Source organism: Callospermophilus lateralis, chromosome 3, assembly GCF_048772815.1.
Source record: "Callospermophilus lateralis isolate mCalLat2 chromosome 3, mCalLat2.hap1, whole genome shotgun sequence".
NCBI classification, from domain to species: domain Eukaryota; kingdom Metazoa; phylum Chordata; class Mammalia; order Rodentia; family Sciuridae; genus Callospermophilus; species Callospermophilus lateralis.
This window is the reverse complement of record NC_135307.1, coordinates 32,377,300-32,393,536: the sequence shown is the minus strand read 5'-3', so window position 1 is coordinate 32,393,536 and position 16,237 is coordinate 32,377,300. Positions and strand designations below refer to the sequence as shown.

The window sequence follows — 16,237 nt, the reverse complement described above, 5'->3', positions numbered from 1 at the left end:
ATTTTTTCCTGAGGCTCTTTTATTTGTTTCATTACTAAAAGATTGACAAAGAAGGTATTCTTTGAAATAATCTGCTTTACTACAGAGTTTATTAACTTGAAAATGTAGTTAGCTGTAGGGGAAGACTCCCAGGAAATCTCGAAACACCTTGATGCCCTTCTTATTAAGCTGCTTATTTTTGGTTTTGTTTTTTCTTTGTACTGGGAGTTGAGCCCAGGCTCACTTAACCACTGAGCCACATTCCCAGCTCTTTTTATTTTTGATTTTGAGACAGGATCTTGCCAAGTTACCTAGGGCCTTGCTAAGTTGCTGAGGCCGATCTCAAACTTGTGATCATCCTGCCTCAGTCTCCTGTGTTGCTGGGATTACAGATGTGTGCCCAAATTGGTGTTTGTTTTTTAGTAGAAAGATACTAAAATATTTAAAATATATTTTTTGGAGGAAGTGCAACTCATGGTATGTAAATGAAAGTTAACTGTTCATTTTTATTGAAACAGTAAAAGTGCTTCATTGTATCTAGAAGGAGGAATTATATATAAGGGATATATTGTACTTACACTTCCTTTTGATAGAATTATGATGTGCTATTTAATCCCATCCTTAGAACAGAAATAGAAGTCTACAAATATCAAGAGATACATTGAAAAAATTAAGTCATCATAATCTCATCACTCAGATAGCCACTATTAATATTTTGTGATTTTTTTCTTCTAGTTTATTTTTTTAATATTTATTGTTGACACAATACCTTTATTTTATTTATTTATTTTTATGTTGTGCTGAGGATCGAATCCAGGACCTTGCATGTGCTAGGTGAGCTCACTACCGCTGAACCACAACACCAGCTCCTCTTCTAGTTTTTTAATGTACATATGTATGTAATTTTCTAAAATAGAGTTGTAATCATTTTATGTGACATTGTGCTACTGTATGAGTTTTGTACCTTTTTTCGCTTGTTTTTAAATAGGTATATGATATTTTATCACTTAGATCTATATGAAAAACAGTACAGTGTAGAGAACTCTATGGAACCAGACTTCTGAATTTCAAATCCAATGCTCTGCCACTTACACTAGCTATTTGACCTTGGACAAGTTTTCTCTCCCCGATGTATTTTTTCTTTAAGTCTTTGGTAATGTATACATGTATGTGACTTTTCCCCATAGTTTTCTCATTTGTCAATTGGGGCAATAATAGTGCTTACTTTATAGGTTTATTGTGAAGATAATATCTGTTAAAACATGTAAAGTAATATAACAGTGCTGGCAATCGTAAGTTTATCAGATGAATGATCATTGCTATTGCTAATAATGATAAAATATTATTATATCATGGTTTATTTAACTAGTATAACTAAGGTTATGGTTAGTCTTTGAGATATTTACATAATTCCTGTTGTGCTGAAGGTTCTTTATGTAATCTTTATATGTAGCTGTGATTAATTCCTTAGGATAAATATGTTGAAGTGGAATTGTCAGTCAAGAAGAATAAACATTGGGTTTTGATGTATGCTCTTGTTAATTGCTTTATGGAAAGCTCATACCAGTTTATACTTTATCTGGCAGGGTTTAGAAGTGTCTGTTTTATCCCCACAAATGTAAGTTTAAAATAAACCTAGATAATTTTAATTTTATCTGCCCAATATTAATTCCCTGCATAATGCTTAGAAGTTTATAATTGTTCCTATAGGAAGACTATAGAATATTATTTTAAATAGTTTTGAAAACTTGAATTGTTGTAGGAATTTTAGAGAAGACTGGTTGATATATCTGATTTGTCTCTTGCTAGTATATTCTAAAGAATTCATTGAAGCTAAACTTGATTGCTTTCTAACATTAAGCATTCTTAAGATCATAAATTAAAGTATTAATATATGCATTTGTTGGAATATAGATAAGGTTCTTTATCACATAGAAATATACATAGAGATACCCTTGCCCTGACATCAGTGGCTAAAATTAAAGTTTATATTTCACTCATAACAATCTAATGAGATCCATTTCTTTTAGATGGGTTGACTCTTGTTATCTTCCACTTGTGCCTGGGCTGATTCAGAGCAACTGCTGTGGTTGTTGAAATTTCTCAGCAAACTGAAGGGAGGGTGGTGGTGGGGGGTAGGGGGACAGGGACAGGGGTGCGGGGTTGGGGGGGTAAGAAAATGTGAAGGTCATTTAGGCTTTAACTTTTATTCTTGACTTGGAAAATGTGCCTTTCACTTTCTTCTACTTCCCTTTTGCCTGTACATAATCACCAGGTAACTTCCAGCTGTGAGAGATTGGGAAGCATCTCTAACTACATGGACATGAGCTTAGCTGCAATTCATTTAGGGGAAGGTCCTATTATTAAAACGAATAAGGAGAAGGTAGATAGATACTGAAGGTCAATTATCAGTCTTTGGCATAATAAGATGATAAGAATTTCACTTCAATAAGATGAAGATCATTGACCTACTAGAAAAGTTGATAGCTCAAAGAAAAGAAATAAAGACACCTACAGTCATGGGCCACAACCTCAATCTTACTCATAATTTTTAAAATTGGAAATTAAAAACAGGATTAAGATTGTTTTTCATTTGTTGAAAGTGTAGTGGTGTCCATTGTTGCAAAGGGTTTGGAGAAATAGGCAGTTAAATGACAAAATATTTTTGTAGGTCAAATTAGAATTATGGACCAAAAATGCCCATATCTTTTTAAAAAATATTTTATTTTTTGGTTATAGTTGGACACTATACCCTTATTTTATTTATTTATTTTTATGTGGTGCTGAGGATCAAACCCAGGGCCTCAAATGTGCTAGGCGAGCACTCTGCTAGTGAGCCACAACCCCAGCCCCCCAAATGCCCATATCTTTAATCCATAAATTTTGCAAACCTGCAAGTTTAAATGCATATGGATATTCATTGTAGTACTTTTCCTAATTTTGAAAAGCTGTAAAAAACAGTAAGGATCCATCTCTAGAGAACTACTTAAAGAAATGATATACATAAAGTAATGATTTACAACTCATAATAATTGATAATATAATATTCAGAATTTGATGCCTCTGTATTATGGACATTAAAAGTAAGGGTTATTTAGTAATGAAAAAAACAGAAATTGTAGAAAAATGTAAGGAGAATAATCCATTTGTCTTGTTTAGTATAACACAATATGCTCTTGGCAGTGACTAACCCTGGGAGTAGGGAATTTCATTTTATATAGTCCTTTAATCTTCTGATGAGTAGTACTTTTTAAATGAAATACCAGAAAAAACAAATACCAATAGCATTCTCCAAAATCCTGATTATTATCTGGTAGGAATTCCACAGGCTGCATGCTGTTTCATGCTCCTTCCACTTAGACTCTCACCAGACTAGTCTTTTTATACCCCTTTTTTTCATCAGTTTTGGGGATATATATTTTATTCATTTAACATGTACAATTCAATGTGTTTTATCAGCTGTGTACACTTGTGAAATACCACAATCAACATGCAGAATAATTCTCTTACCTTTGAAAGAGTCTTGGTGCCCACTGCAGTCCACATCTCCTCTGCCTCTAGTTGTAGACAACTACTTATCTGTTCTTGGTTCTTACAATTTTACCTCTTCTAGAAGTTGACATGAATATAGTCATAGAGTATGTGGTGTTTTTTATTGAGTTTCTCATGTACCATAATGATCTTTGAGGCCATAAAATTGTTGCATTTATTTGTTCTTATTACTGAAATCAACTCATGGCATGAGTTGTCTCTTGTTTGTGCACCCACCTGTTGATAGGCATTTGTGGTGTTTCCAATTTGGGGATGTTTTAAACAAAACATCTAAACTTTTTGGAAGACAGTCTTTATTCCCATTAGCTAGTTGTTCCTGTCTTTGCCAACACTTGCTATTGTTGGCCTTTATAATTTTAGCCCTAATGTATGTATGATGGTATCATTGTGGATAAAATTACATATTTCTGCTGGATTAGGATGAGGGAATTTTTTAAAATATATTTTTTGGTCATACATATATCCTTTGTGAAATATGTCCAAATATTTTACTTATCTTAAAAATTAGGTTGTTGATCTTCTTACTGTTGAGGTATAATAGTGTTATTTTGATATTGTAGATTTAGCTTCTTTGTCAGATTGCGAATATTTTCTCCTATTATGCCTTTTTGTTTGATTGGTCTTAATGTCACCAATATCATTGTTACAGATTATTTTTCCAAGATAAGAAATAATTGTCCCTTTGAAATCAAGTATGAGTAGGTGATAAAAATCATACCAGAGTTTGAAGTTGTACATTTACTTTTGTAAAGCTCTTTTGATTTGGGAATTAGGGAGTGGGAGTAGAGTCTTTAACAGTGAATTAAGGCATGACCTGTTAAGTCAGAACTAGAGGGTGGGGTCGACATTCAGTAAATCATATCAGTGTGTTTTTGTCTTTTACTGTTACCATGTAGTAGAGATAAAGCTAAGTCAACCTCTTCTCATACCTCTCCTTTTAAAAGCCTAGCTCAGTATTTATTGTACATTCCAGGAAAAAGGGACTGATCCTAAACATTGAAGCTTCAAACTAGAAGATGATTTCCATTGGCCACAGGAATTAAAGAGATTTTAGAGCCCAAAACATTTGATCTGGTAGGATAAGGGTTGGCTGACTGTAGCCTGTAGACTAAGTGCAGCTTGATGTCTTTTTATTTTTATAAATAAAATAAATGTGTTTATGTTATGTGTTGTCTGTGGCTGCTTTATTTTACAGTGGCAGACTTGAATTGTTGCTTAGTAAAGACAATCTGACCTAAAAAAGTCTAAAACAAGTCCATTAGCTCGTAAGTAGCAATACAGTGAGTCATTTTTGTCTGGGTGAAAACTTATGATGTTACCTCAGAGACTCAGTCACCATCCATGGTAATAAGGAGTGCTGTCTAAGAAATTAGAACTGTTCTTAAAGATTTTCTCTCTTTAAAATCTAATATATTCATTGACATAGCACTGTGAACACAATACCCATCACTGTCAGAAGTGTAAGCATGGTTAGGTTAGTCATATAGCTGTATAAGGTTTTCTAGTAGTCTTCTAAAAACCATTTTATAAATTTTATTGCCCATGTATCTCCTTTTGTTCTTCTAGCCCCTTCCTACCCTAAAACTAATATTAGGAAAGCAAGAAGTCAGACGGTGTATCAGGATTAGACTTTGAGAACACAGAATGAACAGAAGAGGTTAGAGGTCAAAGAACAAAAAATTATTGAAGAAATTGAAGAGGCTATCTTTGTTATTGATACTTGGATGATTAGGACAACCCTAGAGATGATTTGTCCTTCTGGAAGCCACTTCCTTCCAATGTACATAGTTATCTTTAGAAACGTGAAAGTGACATCAAGAATGAAAGTAGGAGTTTCTTAGGTGAATACTGTTCTTTAAATTCTTGATGTGCTCCTCTTTGTCAGGTGATTAGGATTTCTATTGATAACACAAGTTATAGAATTCCATTATGTTAACATGTCCTTTATCAGTATTTACCAGTGTTTATTTAGAATTTGTCTTCTGTGCCATTCCTGGTTTCAGGCAAATGATCCAAGTGTCATTGGTCTTTAAATGAGTATCTGATTTTACTGATCTTCCTGATGCTCAACTGTTTATTTATTGGCCTGAGGTTACTTTGAAATTCTCCTAGTTTAAAAAAAAATGATTTTGTATAATTAAAATTTTTTGAAATTTTTAGACAGCAGCATTCATTTAATATTCAAAAATGAAAATATTCCTTTTTTTTCTTTAGAGATGCTATCTTATGGCCAATATAGTTTTTTGTAAGTCTGAAATTCCAGTTTCCAGTCTTGTGTGTGTGTGTTGCTTTGTTTTGTTTTGTTTTTGTCAGAAATTGATTTTCTTTTATTAAGTCATAAGAGAGCCCTATCAGGTATAATTATGAACTGGAAGTTGAATCATGATGAGATGGCTTTAGTTTACAATCAGAATTCACAGGAAAAGGGCGTATTTCATTGATGTTCTGCTTTCTGCCCAGTTTGTATTCATCAGAAATAAAAATTTTTAAAAAAATATATTTTAGTTATAGACGGATGCAATATCTTTACTTTGTTTATTCATTTTTGTGTGATGCTGAGGATCAAACCCAGTGCCTCACATGTGTGAGGCAAGCGCTCTGCCACTGAGCCAGAACCCCAGCCCCCATCAGAAATAAAATTTAATTTGAAGTATTTTTCTTAATGCCAGACAGTATTAAAACAGCATTATAATAAGTGTACATTTTACTTTGAATCTAAAGTTTAAATATGATTGTAGATTTGACTTCAAATAAGATAGAAAACATATAAATTTAAGATAGTCAATTTTTATAAAATCAGTAGCAATATTTCTGTTTCAGTTATTTTTGAAGCTGCCTTTGATAGATTATCATATTTGTACACTAAAATATTTAAATTCTAAGTTTTTCACTAAACCCTTGGGCTATTCAGTTTTTTGGTTTTTTTTTTTTTTTGCTTGTTTGTTTTTGTTTTTGTTTTTGGTACTAGAGACCCAGGGTCACTTAACACTGAGCCACATTCTCAGTCCTTTTTATTTGTGACAGGGTTTGGCCCTTTTTAATTGCTTAGGGCCTTGCTTAGTTCCTGAGGCTGGCCTTGAACTTGTGATCCTCCTGCCTTAGCCTCCTAAGCTGTTGGGATTACAGGCATGCACCATCGCACTTGACAGTTTGGGGTATGATTTTTTTTTTCTAATTTGTTTATCTTCTAAATAAAATTGGTACTTCTGAAGTGCTGTCAGGTGCCATACCCAAAGATAAAGGAGGACATGGAATTGTTCTTTTGCAGTTAAGTTGGGATCACACCTGGTTACAGTGTTGAGTATGTTCTGACAAGTGCCATTAAAAATCTGAACGTATTCCTAAAGTTGAGTCGGCAGACATAAGCTTCTTAAGGAAGAAAATAAGCACAGTTGAAATCATGTATCTCCATTAAAGTCATCGCCTCCCTTTTCTTAGACATGTTTTACGCTTCTGTTTAAATTTGTGAATTTTATAACTTTTATATAAGTTTAATACTAAGCCTCTATATATGAAAGATAACGTAGTAAAATGACAATATTCTTTTACTGTTTAATTTGAAAATTATAACTACCAGTGGTTGATTTTAGTTATATATAAAAACTATTCTTAATAATACTTAGGAATACTTAGAACTTTACTAAAAATCCTATGGAAAGCTTAAATACTCAGGATATACTGCAATGGTTTAAATAGTTTCTGTTGAATCCAGAATTAACTTATTTCTAAAATACATGTAAGTTTTATGTTACAACACATAAGTGAATGCATTCTACTCTTACTAAACTTCATATACACAATCCAAGTCCTCCCTGCTTTTGGTTGATCTGTGATTTAGTCAATTAACAGAGAAACGTTTGTGATTCTTATGCATTTTTTGCAATCTGATTTTGATCAAGGGTTTTTTCCTATTAAGTTTAATTATGATAGTACAGCCAATCTTTGATTATCTATGATGAATTAGAATATAGTAGTATATTGAAAAATTACAATTTAAAATTTCAATTCAGCTGGCATTTTTACTTACACACACACACACACACACACATACATACACACACACACACACATATATGTATGTTGTAGGTGGACACAATACCTTTGTTTTTATGTGATGCTGATTATTGAGTCCAGTGTTTCACAAATGCCAGTCGAACACTCTACCACTGAGCCACAGCCTCAGCCCTACTTAATTTTTATTTACTAATAATTTCTTCATCTTCTCTATCACTCAGGGAAACTCTCAGTAATGCTTGAAAGAAGCAGGCAAATTGAAAGCTTGTATTATTTAATTTTTGTTCGATTATCTGGTTTCTGAATGACTCATGAATAGAAAACCAGGGAATAGACATCAGGTTGGGTAATCCATGTGTTGAATAATCCTTCCTATCCTTCCTTGAAAAAATACAGCAATGAACTAAGTATTCCATCGAAAGCTTTTTTTTTTTTTTTTAATTTATCTCAGGAGTACATTTTTCTGACAAAGAAAATGTTACTATAGAAAGCACCATGTAAAATAAATTTTTACATATACTAACTCATGACTCATAGAAAGTACTGAGTCTTTTATTGAGTTATTTTTCTGAGTATAGTCCTTTTAAAGAATGAAGTAATGGTTAAAATGTTCTGTAAATCCTTACTATGTTTAGGGTCCTTTTAGTGTAAGTCTTTGAAGTACTATGCATATTCTATTTTGCCCCAGTGTCCTAGATATGGCATTGCTCTAAAAACATAAAATTTAGCAACAGATATACAACTTAGAGTAACTTTGAAATAATATTTGGATATTTGTTATCTCCTCAGAATTGAAAACTTAGGACTTGGGAAATTTTTAAAAATCCTTATTATATACTGTTTGCTTTGTAGGCATGGAAAAAATCTGACTTCAGTTTGTAGTGATCTTTGGCTGTAACAATTACTCTTCCTACATTCTTCATAGAAACCTTATGGTAGAATCTTCCAACTAAAAACATTCATTAAATAGTTAATGCTACCATTATTATAACTCATTCAGTTCACCTTAACACATTTAATTTTTTCATTTAAAAAAAAAAAGGCAACCAACAGATAGATGGGTTATGGTGACTCAGGCCTGTAGTCAGATATTTGGGATGCTAAGGCCAGAAAATCTCAAGGCTAAGGCCTGCTCCAGCAACTTAGAGACACTGACTCAAAGTAAAATTTTAAAAAGAGGTGGGGATATAGATAAGAGGCAGAATACTCCTGGATTCAATCCCTAGTATCACACCAAAACCAAAAAGTTTTATTAAAAGATTGAACTATCTCAAAATTTAAGCAGCTTTATCGAGCCGTTTACCTCTTCCAGTGAGTGGTTAGGTGACTGTTAAACATTAAATTATTTCATATGGTTACTTGAATGTATTTACAAGACTTGCTGGTAGGAAAAAAGAGAAAGCCGACTTAAATCTCTGACTTTTCATATCTGGTTATATGTTGGCATTTTTATAATATAGTCTAATATTTCTTTTCAGTTTATATCATACTGAATTACATGCAGATCATTCTTTTTTAAATATTGGAAAAAGTTAATAGTACTTTTTAAAGGTAAAAAAATATGCAATTTAGTCTATCATGAAGCAGAATTTTTGAGTATCCTAATGGCTTTTTAAAAATTCATTTATTTTCTAGGTAAGTTCTCTTCTACACTCTATGAGACTGGTGGCTGTGATATGTCACTTGTGAATTTTGAACCAGCAGCAAGAAGAGCATCTAATATCTGGTATGTGGGAAGATATATTAAGAATGTGTATGTATTTGCACGTAACTTGCCATTTTTAAAGATTTTTAAGCCTTGAGATAAAAAGACTGGTTTAAAAAATTTTTTTGAATCGACAAAATGGTGTACATATGATGTACATATGATGTTTTAAAATCTTGGTACATTATGAAATGGCCAAATCTAGCTGACATATGCATTATATCACATACCTATCTCTCTTTCTCTCTCTCTCTCTCTCTCTCTCTCTCTCTCTCTTTTTTTTTTTTTGTGGTGAGGACACTTCAGATCTTCTCCTAGTGATTGTTAAGTATACAAGTATATTTAATATTAACTATAATCATTATGTTAGATATAAAAGTTATTTTGAAAATATATTTGTATTGACTTTAATAATTTGTCATAGTGCCTTGCTTTCAAAAGAATTAAGGTTGAAGGATTTTTGCTATGGAAGAAAGAAAGCATTATTTTAAAAATAAAAACTATTGGGCTGGGGTTGTGGCTCAGTGGTAGAGCATTTGCCTCTCATGTGTGAGCACTGGGTTTAATTCTCAGCCCTGCCTATAAATAATTGAATAAAATAAAGGTCCATCAACAACTAAAAAAAAAATTTTAAAAACCTATTATATATTTAAAAATTAAAGCAAAATTTTCTGTAAATCTTATGTAAGACATCATTTTCCCACAGTTTCAAATTTAAGCATACATATCATGTTCTCTATATGTTTCATGATGAAAAAAAGCTTATTAGAAAAATATTTACATACCTAATTTTATACTCTTCAGTTGTCTTTTTTATGTAATTTTAGAATTTTATTTCCAAGTAAGAGTTTGATCAAAAGCTTTTTAAAGTAACTAATTTTTTATTTTGTATGTGTGTATGTATGTATTTATTTATTACTTACTAGCTTTCAGGAGGAACTTCTTAAAATTTGTGTTATATATTACACTTAGTTTCTTAGGAGGAAATTTGTAAAGTAATGAAGTAGTTAAAAGACAAGCAGATAAATTAGGAATCTGGATCGTATTACAATCAATTATAGTTTTAGAGTATATTAATATTCCATTTTCTAAAATTTTATTGTTTATCTGACTCAGATTTCTGCTTTGAAATCCATTATTGACTAATTAGTTCACTTTTCTTGCTAGAGTCATTAATTCCTATTTAGGACTTCCATTTAATGATGGGACATATTTATTTATACATTATTCAGCTTTGGGCAATTTACTTATTTTTTGAGTTTTGAGGGGTCATTTAAAGCAGTTGGATCTTCTGATTGTTCAATTCAGCATGTTGGTTTAGTCCAGTTACAGAATTCATCCTGTCAAAATTGAACTGTTACATTCTATGCTATTTTGTACTATAGCCTAAATTTACTTTGTCTTTAATGATTCCAGGAAATTTGTTAATTGCTTTCTTTGGATTATCTCATTTAAACACATTCACAAGAACCTTGTGATATGGGTGTCATTGTCTTGTTACTGATGAGGAAACTTGAGGAATAGAGAGCTTAGCTAACTTGTTGGAGATTTCCCTCTCTGAAGAAGATATTTGAACTTAGACACTGTGCCCCAAACTCTGTGCTCTTACTCACAACTCTAGGAAAATGCCATTTTGTATTTTGAAGTTTACATGGAAAAGAGAAGATAATGTAAATATCATCTAATTGTTTGGGAGTTTATTTTGTTTTTCACTATTTGACAAACTATTTATTCCCTAAAGTCTCTTTCATTTTATTTTAGTGACACGGATTCTCATGTATCCAGTTCTACCTCAGTTCGATTTTATCCACATGATGTGGTAGGTTTTTTTTTTTTTAATTTTATAACATCAGATATTTTATCAGAAAAATAGACTTAAATAGATACTATAAAAGTCAGAAAAATTGATGAAGTCACAAATGTCAATTTTTTTTGAAAACTATGTCCAAAATCATCTTTACTGCCTCACAGAGAATCTCTTCAAATAAGTCCTTAGATAAAAAACAAACAGTACATCATAAAATTTAAAAGCATCCACATTTGTGAATCAGCAATTATCCATTTACTAATCAACATCATAGTATGATTGTGCCATTTGGCAACCTCACTTTAAATATGATTTGGTATAGTTGCTTAACTGTTGGTTTAACTCTTAGGCACCCTGATAACAACTATGTGTGTGGAATGGTTAATAATGACCATTTTATATAAACTGTATTATGCCACATTGGATATAATGAGGAATTTTTTAAAGTAACACAGCTCTTACCATCAAGATATATATATAAAGTTGGAAAAGACAATACAGATGAAATACTTACAAACGCAACACATAAATAAACATGCAGATGAATTTAGTGCGAAAGGGATTAATTTTTAATGTCTTCTTGAAGATAAACTGTGACCAAGGTTTTTAAGACTGTAGATGTAAATTAATATGGAACAGTGGTTTTCAATTAGTGACTATTTGGCAGTTTCTAGAAATATTTTTGCTTGTCACAGCTGGGTGCACACTCTTGGTATCTAGTGGATAGGGGGGAGAGATCCTGTGAAACATGTCGTGGTAATGGCCCACTACACAGATAATCTTGACCCAAAATGTTTATAGTGCCAAGGTTGAAAAGCCCTGGCATAGATGATAAGTAAAATTTGGGGAAGTATCTTTGAATGTTTAGAGATAGAAATGACTGTTAAATATGGAAAACAAGTTTTCTTCAGTATATGTGTTTGAAAAGCAAAGACTGTTTCTACTTTGTGTATTCCTGGAAACTCTATAAGAAAGCAATAATGAGAAGATGATCATATTATTGTTTTTCACTTTTAAATGTTATGGGGAATTTGTGATAGCAAAATGCTGTCTAGTGCTGTGCCAGAGACAGTAAAATTTAATGCTTTCAGAGGAAGGGAAAACTGGTAAACTGGTTGGTGAACAGATGAACTAAAGCTAAAAGAAATGTAGTGTATCAATTTCCTGCATAGTCTTCTTTGAAAGTAGTAATAGTCATAATAAGAAGTCTGTAGGAAAAAATGAGAGTTGAAGGGCTCAGATTTGCCTCTATCAATTAAGTTCATAGCTGAGAATGGCATAAATGTGACAGGGAGCAAAGAAGCCACTTATGATTCACCGCAAGTGCTTTTGATGGATTCATTGGTTAGACATGATAAAATCTAGAGATTTCTACAACTTTTTAAAATAAAACCTTTCCAAAAGGTTGTTGATGATAAGGTTTTTTTTTTGGTTTTAGTTCACTTTCTATTGCTGCCTTGTGTGGTTTTCTAATGATCGTAAAGTTTTCCCAGGGAGTGGACTAGAGTAGAAAATTAAGGAGCTGAGATAATCTACAACCTGAGTGAGTAACTTTCTAGTCATTATCAGATTAGATACTTTAAGCCTTTCAACACTGACTTTCTTTTAGCTTTCTCTCCCGCAGATTCGGTTGAATAGGCTGTTGACCATTGATACAGATTTGTTGGAGCAACAGGACATTGATCTGAGTCCTGACTTGGCAGCCACTTATGGTCCAACAGAAGAAGCTGCCCAAAAGGTTAAACACTATTACCGCTTTTGGATCCTGCCCCAGCTGTGGATTGGCATTAACTTTGATAGACTCACACTTTTGGCGCTGTTTGATAGGTGAGAATATAGTGTGATATTAAAGAGATGAAAAATTTTTATTTCTAAGTTAAAGTGTTCTTAATGACCCATTGAGTTTTTTTTTTTAAACCTGATTATCATGTTGGAAAACATTTTCTATTTTTGTTCTTTTGAGGTAAAACTTAAGGTAATAGAGCTTTCAAACATTGAATCTCTTATGTCCATTGAAAACTTTCCTTTTAATTTTAATAGACTTCTGTAAAAATATATTTATTATTATCAGTAAGACTCATATAACTGATATTTAAAAGACAGTTTGTGAAATGATGATTTTAAGGTTATAGGTAATATGATTCTATGTGTAAATGTTATAAGAGGAAGTTTATGTTTCTTACCACTACTGTCTTAGTGGTAAACACAATAGTCTGTTACAATTTGACAGCTGCTTCTTCCAGTCAACACGAAGTAATAGGACTGGATTTACCCTCCCAGGTGAAACAAATGAAAACAGACAAAATAAATGAAAAGTGGTCTTCAAGACATTAGAGATCAGACAGCAAAGGACATTGATCCTTGAGAGATAGGAAAATAGATAATATGAACCTACAGTTGCCCCAGCTTAGTACTTAAGAGAGCTCCTAGGCTGTGACACAGGGAGTGGGAACCGAAAAGCATCAAGCAATTTCCTGAGTTGAAGAATTGGAGCTTAGGTCCAGGACCTGAAGGCAGCTGGATAGCATATCAGAGAAGAGAGAGCTGTTCAGAGAGATAAACCTCAGTTCTGTAGTGGGTGCTTTTGACTGTTCAGCAGAGTATTGATAAGTTGGAGAACCATTAGTTCAGTGAAAGCACTACTTTTGACTCACCTAACAAGTCATGAAAGCAAGACCTAAAGGAGGTCATGCTGTTTCTGGGTAGCAGAACAAATTAAGAAGACTAAAGTTAAGTTTTCACGTCTGACACCCAAAGATGACCTGGTTTGCAAAGAAGTAAGAAAACATGACTTAAAATAAGGAGAATAATAAACCATTTGAGACCAGCCTGTTATTAGCACAGATATAAAGAATTAGCAGCAAGGACATTAAAATGTTGTAACTGTATTCTTTTTGTTAAAAACATTTGAGACATGGAAGATATAAAAAATAAGTAAAAAATTGTATTTACAGAGTAAAGTATTACAGTGAGATTTCAAAAATACACTAGATGTGATTAATGGTAGGTTACAAATTGTAGAAGAAAAGATTAGTGAACTTGAAGGCATAGCAAATAGAAATTATCCTGAATGAAATATCCAAAAAGAATTCTCCCTATTCTAATCCCCCAATGAAAGAGCCTACAAATAAAAATAGGAATAAGCTGTGGGAGAACTTCAAGAGGACACAAGGAGACAGAAAAGGTTTTGAGGAAATAATAGGTGTAAAATTTACCAATTTTGATGAAAACTGTAAATACACATTTAAGAAGCTCAGTAGAACTCAGGTCATAAGAAGCATGAAGAAAACTATGTGAAGGCACATAATTGCTCAAAACCAATGATAAGATATTAAAAACTCTAAGAAAGAATATTCTTTGTATAAAGGAATGAGAATAAGGAAGACATCAGTTTTATTTTGGGGAGTCATGCAAGTGAGAAGACAGTGGAACAACATATTTAAAGCATTGAAATCAGGAAAAGAAGTCAACCTAGAAATTTATACCCAGCCAGAATATCTCTTAAAAACCAAGGAAAAATAAAGACATTTTCAAACTAGGAAGAATTGGGAGAATTTTTCATGAGTAGACCCACCCTACAAAAAACATTGAAAGGTACCTTGCAGGCAAGGGGAAAAGGATAGCAGATGGAAATACAGGCTCATTCAGAGGAACTAAGATCACTGGATATGGTAAGTAACTACTCGGGAAATAAGATTTTCTTTCTTAATGAGTTAAATCTCTTTAAGAGATAATTGTTTAAAAAGATAAATAACAATGAATTGTATGGTTATTATTATTCATGACAGTAATAGCATAAAGGCTGGAAGGAAAAAATGGAAGTATACTACTTTAAGTTTCTTATGCAGTGTGTAAAGTGGTATATCATCACTTGAAGGTAGAATTTCATAAAGTATATATTAAAACGCTAACGCAACTACTAAAATAATGAAAAGTTGTAATTAACATGTGAGAAAAATTTAAAATGTATTATTAAGACTAGTAAAAATTAAAAAGGGATCAAAGAACACATGGGTCAATTAAAAAAATGGTAACCTGGAGAAATTAGCAATCATGAATGTTTCTACACCTAAAATAGATTCTCAAAATACACAAGAGCTGGCACGATAGCTGAGTGATAAGTGTATGCTTAACATACAAAGCATCATGTTCAGTCCCTAGCCCCCCAAACAAACTGTAAGCAAAGTTCATAGAGCAGAAGCTGATAGAAATAGACAAACATGCAATTTTAGCTGATTTCAGCTCTTCTCTTTGAATAATTGGTAGAATAATATGTAAAAATCATTTAGTCAGCTTTCTGTTGCTGAGAGAAAATAGCTGAGTTAATCAGCTTATAAAGAGGAAAGATTTTGTTTTGGGTCACGATTTTAGAGGTTTCAGTTTATGATCACTTGACCCTTCATTTTTTTAAGTCTGTGTCAAGGTTGAGCTTACGGTGAAGGAATCTGCTCACCTCATAGCAGCCAGAAAGCAGAAAGAGAAATAGGTAGGGGCTTTGGTCACAATATTCCCTTAAAGGAATATTCCTTCTACTAGGCTCCACCTCCCAAAAGCACCATAGGCTGAGTAACGGCGTTCAACATAGTATCCTTGGGAGACATTCAGAATCCAGCCTAAAGCAGTGAGGATATGGTAGACTTGAACAATATTATCAACCACCCTGAGTTGACTGACATTTATGCAACACTCCACCCATAATGAGATCCATATTCTTTAATTGCTCATGGAACATTACCAAAATAGACCATTTTCTGGACCAAAATACAAAGGTCAATAGAATTCAAATCATATAGTATGCTCTTTGACTACAATGAATTTACATTATAAATAAATAACAAAAAGGACTTTGGAAAATTCTCCTATATTTGGAAACTAGTACTTTTGAATAACCCATGGACTAGAGAAGAAATCAAGCGGGAAATCAGGAAGTATTTTATACTGCATGAAAATAAAAATAATGTATCTCAATTTTGGTGATACCTTTAGCGCCATACTTGAGAAAATTATAGTATTAAATACCAACATTGGAAAAGGGAGGTCTCAAATCAGTGACTTTGCTTTCTACTTGTATTGTAGGAAACTAAAAGAACAAAAGCGCAATAGACCCAAGTAAAGAGAGAGAAAAAATAGTAAGAGATGAAATAGTTCACAGAGGAAACAGAAAAACAGTAGAACAAATG

General features: G+C 32.5%; 1 protein-coding gene across 6 annotated transcripts in view; it reads left to right on the top strand.

The window, feature by feature from the left end:
* Window positions 1-16,237, top strand: part of Pcnx1 (pecanex 1) — a 151,801-nt gene that overhangs the window by 69,992 nt on the left and 65,572 nt on the right. For 4 of the 6 annotated variants that reach the window (XM_076849934.2, XM_076849932.2, XM_076849931.2 and 1 more), the window contains 3 exons: window positions 9,181-9,271; window positions 11,012-11,069; window positions 12,667-12,884. In XM_076849934.2, coding sequence (XP_076706049.1) covers window positions 9,181-9,271; window positions 11,012-11,069; window positions 12,667-12,884 — 367 coding nt within the window. The remainder of the gene's footprint in view (window positions 1-9,180; window positions 9,272-11,011; window positions 11,070-12,666; window positions 12,885-16,237) is intronic. The other 2 variants (XM_076849935.2, XM_076849933.2) reach the window with 1 other exon arrangement.